At 41.8% G+C, this 8,199-nt stretch overlaps 1 protein-coding gene across 1 annotated transcript in view; it reads right to left on the bottom strand.

Annotated features, from left to right (window-relative positions):
• The window catches only part of CHRDL2 (chordin like 2), an 89,631-nt gene that overhangs the window by 6,662 nt on the left and 74,770 nt on the right, over positions 1-8,199 (bottom strand). The window contains 1 exon segment of the mRNA XM_001367459.5: positions 6,231-6,401. Within this exon segment, the coding sequence (XP_001367496.4) occupies positions 6,231-6,401 (171 nt within the window).

Raw genomic sequence — 8,199 nt, 5'->3', positions numbered from 1 at the left:
AGGGAGGGAGGGGAGAGAGAGAGAATGAAAGAAAGAAAGAAGGGAGGGAGGAGGGAGAGAGAGAGAATGAAAGAAAGAAAAGAAAGAAAGAAAGAAAGAAAGAAAGAAAGAAAGAAAGAAAGAAAAGAAAGAAAGAAAGAAGGAAGGAAGGAAGGAAGGAAGGAAGAAGGAAGGAAGGAAGGAAGGAAGGAAGGAAGGAAGGAAGGAAGGAAGGAAGGAAGAGGATGAAAGGAAGGAAGGAAGGAAGGAAGGAAAACAAATGCCATTGTGGCTGACATCAATTTTTTTGAAGCAACAAATAACAGTAGCTAATGGGGTTGTGCAATGACTGTGTTTAAGAACTGGCTCATAGAATTCCTGAAATTTAATAATTAGTCTTGCAACCTGGTATGAACTAACTTCAATATGACATTGAGGATAAAGGATGCCATTAGCTAGATGTAGGGCTGCAAAAGGATGTGTGCCAGTCATGGATTGAGAGAAGGATCACCATCATGTAGCTTACATGTTCCACTGGTATCTTATTTTATGTCAATAGAGGTAAAAATTCTGTTCCACTGGAATAAGCTCATATCAGTTTGTATAAAGGGTTTTAAGTGCCAAAGAGAGGAATTTATATCAGATTCCAGAAATCATTGGGAGCCACTAGAATCGACTATGATGGGGAATGATATGTGCTTTAGGAAAGTGACTTTGGAATTTGTACGGAAGATGGGAGAGACTTACGTAAGGAGACCACTTAGGATAACCCCTTCAAGTTACAGATAAGGAAACTGAGATTCAAAGAAGGTCACACAGGTTGTAAGTGGCAAAGGCAATTTATAAACCCAGGTTAACTCTTTCTCAAGGATTACTATCACCATTGTCTTCAATGGATCCTTAGATCTTGAATCCTTCACCATCCTGACTCTTCTCCTTTGACTCTATGCCTACTTGTCAATGTCCATCTCCATAGTATTCAGAAGTAGACACAATATTCCAACTGAGGTCCTTTCAGTGGACGGGGGTGCCCTGCCTTGTTTGAGACAGGTGTCCTACCTGTCAAATCAACTTCCTGATTTTTCCATCACTGAACATCAGCAGACCCTTTGTACTAAATGGTTCTTGAATGAATGGATGAACTCTGGGGCTACCTGCCTCCCTCCTTCCCCATCCCCAGCATCCAGGAGACAGATGGAAGGTGTCAATACCAAGAAAGACCTGGGTCTTACCTCAGACCTACATTTAGACCTACAACTCAGTCCCTCCTGAGGTGTCTTTCCCAGCACCTAGAAATAATAATAGTAGTAACTTCTTTTCTACAGCTCTTTCAGGGTTACAAGGCACTTTCTCAAATGGTCTGATGAGGGGATGAAGGCAAGAATTATTATCCCCATCTGACAGATGAGAAAATTAAGGCAAGTGACTGCTGGATGTCTAACACAGGATGAAGCCCCTAATAGCTATTTAATAAGGCCCAGCTCCATCTCCGCGTCACCCACCTCTTACCCCATCATCCTCCCTTATTCGTGCTCACCGCCTCTTCTTTTGTATTTGTTACCTCTTGGTACTTTTACAAAGCACTTTGTCTATCACCCCTTCATTTTCCCTTTCCTCCTTCCTCAACTTTCCCTCCCTTTGGTCTGATCAGCCCTTCCTTTACAGAGGCAGCAGCATCTTTCCCCTCCCCAAGGCTCAGTTCTTGCAACCCCGATTTTGAAACTCTCCTTGTTTGGGATTCTGCATCCTGTAAGCCAACTATGCAGCCTACAGGCATGTGGTTCTCATCGCAAAGTCTGGGGCGGAGGCCAGACCCAAGCCAGGAGGTAGGTGGGATTTCAGGCAGATTAAGAGATATTCACAACCTTGGGCCTAGATTCATGGAAGTTAGAGGATGGATGAGGGGGAAGAGAAGATTTCAAGAGGCAAACTAGAGTGGAGTGAGCCCTGGGCTTCAATGGGGAGTCCTGGGTTTTAGTCCTGTCTCTGCCACTTTTTAGTGGTCAAACATGAGACTATCTACATCATCTAAGCCTTGGATTTCTCATCTTGAAAGTGGGGATAATAGGGATTATACTACCTACCTCACAGGCTCATGGTTAGGATCAGAGTAGATAATGGACATAAACCACTTTGGAAATATTAAAGGCTCTACAGAAATGTCAATTGCTACATTAGCTTATCTCGGTCTCCTTTTTTTTTTCCCCCCTGTCTAGTTGTTGGGTGCCTGTGGCTCAGATTGTGCTCCTAGGCCCCCACAGAATCCCAGTCCCAAAGGTAAATATCTGGACAGAGGAACCATCTAGTCTATATTTGGATATTTCCAGTGATTGTGAACTCACTCCTTCTTGTGGCAGCCCATTCAAAAATAGGACAACTCTGGTTGTTAAAAAGTTCTTCCTTTTATCCAGCCTGAAGCTACCTCTCCGAGACGCCTTCAGAGACTTGTCTTTCACCATCAACTTTAGTTCCTCCTTCTAGGGCCACCCAGGAGGACAGGAGATCCAGCCACTTCAGTTATACCAATATAAAAGTGACACGTCGACCTCTGGGATCTCTCCTTCCTACTCCTCACCTCTCTCCATTCCATGTGTCAGGCTGATTCCATCTTCCCAAACTGTCTCCTAGGTGCTGCTTTTGATTGGGGACCTTCCAGAGGCTCCTGAGTTGTTCTAACTTATGATAACCCACTGGAGATTTGGAGATAGATATTACACCCTGCTCTTCTCACTCTGGGGCTCTTGGTTCTCAGCCTCCCTGTCTGACCTCTGGCTCCTCAGCTTGCTCTGCCAGATCTCTGTCTGTGTCCCATGCCCTCGCTGTGGCTGTACCGCAGGACTCTGACCTGGGCCTTTCTTTCCTCTCTATTCAAATGTCCATGGTGCTCTCATAAGCTCTGATGGGCTCAATGATCGCCCGAGATGATGTATCCAGCCATTTCAGAACCCATGGTCATTTCCCTAAAATTCACCTGGGGGCATGGTGGATAGAATGCCAGGTCTGGAGTCAGGAAGACCTGAGTTCAAATCCAACTTCAGACACTTACTAGCTATGTGACCCTGGGCAAATCATTTAACTCTGTTAGCCTCAGTTTCCTCTTCTGTAAAATGAGACAGAGAAGGACATGGCAAACCACAATAGTGTTTTTGCTAAGAAAACTCCAAATAGGGCCACAGAAACAACTGAACACCAACAAAAGTTAGCCAACTTCTAAAGTTCTCTGTTATAATTGAGGGAACCATTATCCTTTTGGTCCCCCAATTTTCTGACCTCAGTATTATCCTCAACTCCTCAAGCTGACTCACCCCGCACCTCCAATCTGTGGTCATCTATAGATTTTACCTTCCCAACAATTCTCATTTAAGTCCCTTCTCTCCATCCTTATAGCCACCACCCTAATTCAAGTCCTCATCACCTCTCACCTGAACTATCTAAGGGCTTCCCTCCCTCCATCTCTGCCCCTTCCAGTATGTTCTCTGTATAACGGCCAACACGATTTTTCCTAAATGCAGGTCTGACCAGGGACCCATTGTGGCTCCATAAGATAAGATAAATTAAGATAAGAGTTGCTAGCTTATCTTCTCTCTACTTATCTTGGAGGAGACAGGAATATAAAGTAAAATACAGATCCTGCCCTTAACAAACTCCAGTGACTTCCCATCAGCTCCAGGATTAAATGTAAAATCCTTTGACATAAAAATTCTTTCTCTGGGCAGCTGGTCAGTGACTCTGTGGATTGAGAGTCAAGGCCAGAGATGGAGTCCTGGGTTCAAATCTGGCCTCAGACACTTTCTAGCTGCATGACCTTGGGCAAGTCACTTAACCCCCATTGCCTAGTCCTTACCACTCTTCTGCCTTGGAACCAATATACAGTATTGATTTTAAGATGGAAGGTAGGTAAGGGTTAAAAAAAAAGTTCTTTCCAACCTACTCCCATATCACTTTTCCAGCCCACATACTCCTCAATCCAGTCATATTGAGACACTCACCCATGATGCTGGGTCCCTGTGACTTTGTGCTGACTGTCCCACATGCCTGCAATGTTCTCCCTCCTTGACTTCCCTTCTTAACTTCCTTGATGTCCTTAACCATCAGTGCAAATGTTACCTTCTGAAGAAGACCTTTCTTTTCCCACCAGCTGCTAGAGACTTCCCATCTAGGGTTATCTTTGATCTATTTATATATCTTATGTCATGCTTTCTCTTCTATTCGAATGGAATGGAGCTTCTAGAAGACTGGAGTTGGCTCTGTTTTTCTTTGTGTCCCCAGGGCTTAGTTCAATGGCTGGTGCATATAAGTGCTTAGCAAATATTTGTTGATTAATCAATTGATTGGTTTTCCAACCTCCATTGCACCTTCCACTTGCCTATGGGAATGCAATACTCCCAGGTAGCTTATTTCACCTTTGCACACCCTTAGTTGTTGGGAATCTAGGTGGTGTGGTGGATAGACCAGTGGTCTTGGAATCAAGAAGACCATCTTTATGAGTTCAAATCTTGCCTCAGACCTTTACTATGCTGTGTGACCCTGGGTAAGTGATTTTGCCTCAGTTTCCTCCTCTGTAAAAATGAGCTGGAGAAAGAAATGACAAATCGCTCTAGTATCTTTGCTAAGGAAACCCCATAATGGGGTTAAGAAAAGTCAGACAAGTCTGAAACAACTCAACAACAACAACTGGAAATGTCTTAGGCTGAGTTGAATGCTACTTCTCTGCAGTTCCCATAGCCTTATCCTCTGCTCATTTGCTCCTAATGCTGCCTTCTGAGGTCAAGCTGAGCAAGTCTACATAAATCTCCCATGTCCTTCAAAGCTTAACTCAAACCTTCTCTCTTCCATGAATATTTCCATGATTACTTCAATTGGCAACATTACTTTCTGTACCCACCATTTGTCTCTGGGTTTTTTGATTTGCCTTGCATTTGGGTGGTTGCTGAACAAATGCTTGCTGATGAATTTACTTTTCTAATAACTCACTGGCTGAGTGAGATTTGTTAAAATCTCCAAGGGCAGGATCTGTGTCTTACTTTATATTCCTATCTCTTCCAAGATAAATAGAGAGGTGATGAGAACAACTAATTGACCACAAAGAATTCAATTTGCTAGCCCCAGACAAATTATATCCTAGGATACTTAAAAGAAATTGGAAACTACAACTGCTGAGTCATGGCTAGTGGTCTTTGAAAGATATCAGAGAAGGGAAAGATGCTTGCCAGAGAGGTGATGAATTTAAAAAGCAGAATTAGGTGTACATTTTTGGGCATTTTTGACCAATGTGGAAATTTGTTATGCATATTTGTAATTAGGATTTTTTAAAAAACATTTAATGGGGAAGAGGCACAATGTGAGAGAGAGAGATTGAAAATACAAGAAATAAAACTGACTACCAAAAAAAGAGAAAATAAGAATGGGGAGAGATGCTATAGGCCTGGAGATAGGCAAATGTCCTGAATTTCAAAAAAGGAAATTGGAATCTGAAAACTATAGCCTTGTGAGTTTGACTCCATTCAATTTCATAAGCAATTCTTGAATGAATTTTTGAAGAGATCTTTTGCAAGCATTTAGAAAGGGAAGCAGTGATCACAAAGTGCCAACATGACTTGCTGAAGAGTGGCTATGACAGACGAACTTCACTTCTCTTTTTGACAGGGTGTCCAGATCAGGAGCTCAAGGAAACCTTACAGGATTTCATCAAAGAATCAATCAAAGTCCATCATGCTATCCTTATTGACAAGGTGGAGAAACGTGGACTAAATAACATGTGGATTCAGCATTAGTTGAATGGGTGGACCCAAAAAGTGGTCATTAAGAGCTCAAGGTCAGCTTGGAAAAAGATCTATAGAAGAAAATGACAGGAATCCAAAGTTTGCCATTTTTATGAATGACTTAGATAAGGGGCATAACTCTTGCTTCCCCTTTTTGCAGATGACACAAAGCCATGTTAAAGGTCCAAAAGAGTTTGACAGTTGAGATCATTGGACTGGATCTATGATAAAATATAATAGGAATAAATGTAAAGTCATACAATCAAAGGCTCAAAGAGTTGGAAGGGACCTTACAACATCCTCAACGAGGGAGATACAATTAATGTTGGGGGACGATTATTAAATAAAAGTCACAAGTTGGAATCACTGGTATGACTCAGGTAATAACACTCATCACAGAAAAATATTCTGGGTACCCTGTACCATGATGCCATGCCATGACAGCAGTACCGAGACTACTTCAGGCGAATGTGACCTGTAATGACTCACCTTTTACCAACTTCCAGATGTAAATCTCCACATGGTCAGAGGCTTCCTGCTCAAGGGCAATTCGGCGCAGGCTTTCAGGACTTGGAGAGACAAGAGTGTGGACAAGTACCTGACTAGGTCCTGCTGGGCATCTGGTAGTACTGACCTCTTCACTGGGGTTGGTCCTGTCCTCTGGAATAGACAAAGGATTCATGAGTTCTCTGGCTCTCTTCCATACTTCACCTTTAGGGTTGACAGGAGGAAGTGACTTTCTTGGAGGAATGATTGACAAGGTTTCTCCAAAGCCCAGAAATACTCTCTGGACTGGACTGGCATTTTTCCTTGGTTTAAAATTGTTGCATTCATCCTCCACATTATAATTATTCCTAAACTTTGGTAAAGAAAACCTGAACTATAAAATAAAAACAATGATACATGCATTAAGGTACTCCCCAATGCCTCACTATGACATGGAAGTGACTCTAGTATCTTAAAGTTAATGCCAAACAAGTAAAAGCTTTAGCAGGTTCTATCAATCTGAAAAGGTCCAAAGACGAAAAAGATCCAAAATAAAATGTTGATAGGATAGAACAGTGGTGGCAAACTCAAATAGAAATGGATTTTTACAGGTGCATATTGACTTAGAAAGCCACAAATGAGCATTGTCCATGCTTTTTAAATTATATTTTATTTATTTTGTTAAATATTTGCCAACTGCATTTAAAAAAAAAAACCCATACCTTCTGTCTTAGAATCAATACTGTGTATTGGTTCCAAGGCTAACGAGTGGTAAGGACTAGACAATGGCGATTAAGTGACTTGCCCAGGGTGACACATCTAGGAAGTGTCTGATTCCAGATCTCTAGGTCTGGCTCTCAATTTACTAAGTCACCTGCTACCGGTTTACAATTGCATTTTAATGTGGTTTGAGACATAGTTTCATGGGGCCCCTGGACTCCAGGTTTGACAGCTCTAGGCTAAAGCATTGGTAGGAATCTAATAATAAAATTAAATAGGGATAAATGTAAAGTTTTAGACGTGGGTTCACAAAATTGAATTCACAAACACAAGCTAGTAGGCAGTGTTACAGAGCTTATCTGAAAAAGATCTGGGGGTTTTAGTGGACTAAATGTTCAGTAGAAGTCAATAAAATATTGCAAACATTTAGAAAGGGAAGCAGTGATCACAAAGTGTCAACAACCATAAAATATGATAGTCAGAAAAACTAATGTGATTGAGGGCTATTTTGAGAGTCATAGAATGACTCACTATATTCAGAGCTGATCAAACCACATGCAGTGTTGTGTTAAGTTCTGGCCCCCAAATTTGAGGAAGGACATTGATAAGTTGGAAAACATCTGGAGGAGGAAAACTAGGATGATGATTACGGACATTGAATTCATGCCTTATAAGGAATGGTTGAAGGACTGAGGATATTTAGCCTGGAAAAGCGAAGACTTGAGGGAAGGTGGGCGTGAGGGTTTTAAAAGAATATATGCAGAAGATGGAAGCCATGGGTAGGTGACCATAGGATCATAAATTTATAGTTGGAAGGAATCTTTGAGGCCAATGAGTCTCCTAATTATTTAGCTATGACTTGGCATCACAAGCTTGCATGAGGAGCTAGAGCCTTGGAAGAAAAGAGATTCTTCTTCCTTTTGTGCTCTAAGAGAAGTCTATAGGGAGGGAAGCTGGAAATGTGTTGATCATCTAGCCATCCCTTAGATGACATTTTTCCAAAGTCCATTTTCTTTTTCTTTAGGGAAAATCTAGAACCCTAGATTTGGAGGGAGTAGATTTCAAAGCTCTCAGGAGAAGATTAAGTAAAGTGGGATGCTATGGACTAAAACCCAAAAGGAAGCCAGCTGAGGAGGGCAGAAATTCTGATGATAACACAAGGAAATGAAGATGGAAATTGTCAGAAGAGACCAATGGGAGTGCCCTGAGAATACATCATCCCATTTAGCTTTTAAAAGAATCTATGCAGAAG

This window comes from Monodelphis domestica, chromosome 4 (assembly GCF_027887165.1).
Source record: "Monodelphis domestica isolate mMonDom1 chromosome 4, mMonDom1.pri, whole genome shotgun sequence".
Classification (NCBI taxonomy): Eukaryota; Metazoa; Chordata; class Mammalia; order Didelphimorphia; family Didelphidae; genus Monodelphis; species Monodelphis domestica.
The sequence above is the reverse complement of the archived record's forward strand: the minus strand, read 5'-3'. Positions and strand labels throughout refer to the sequence as shown.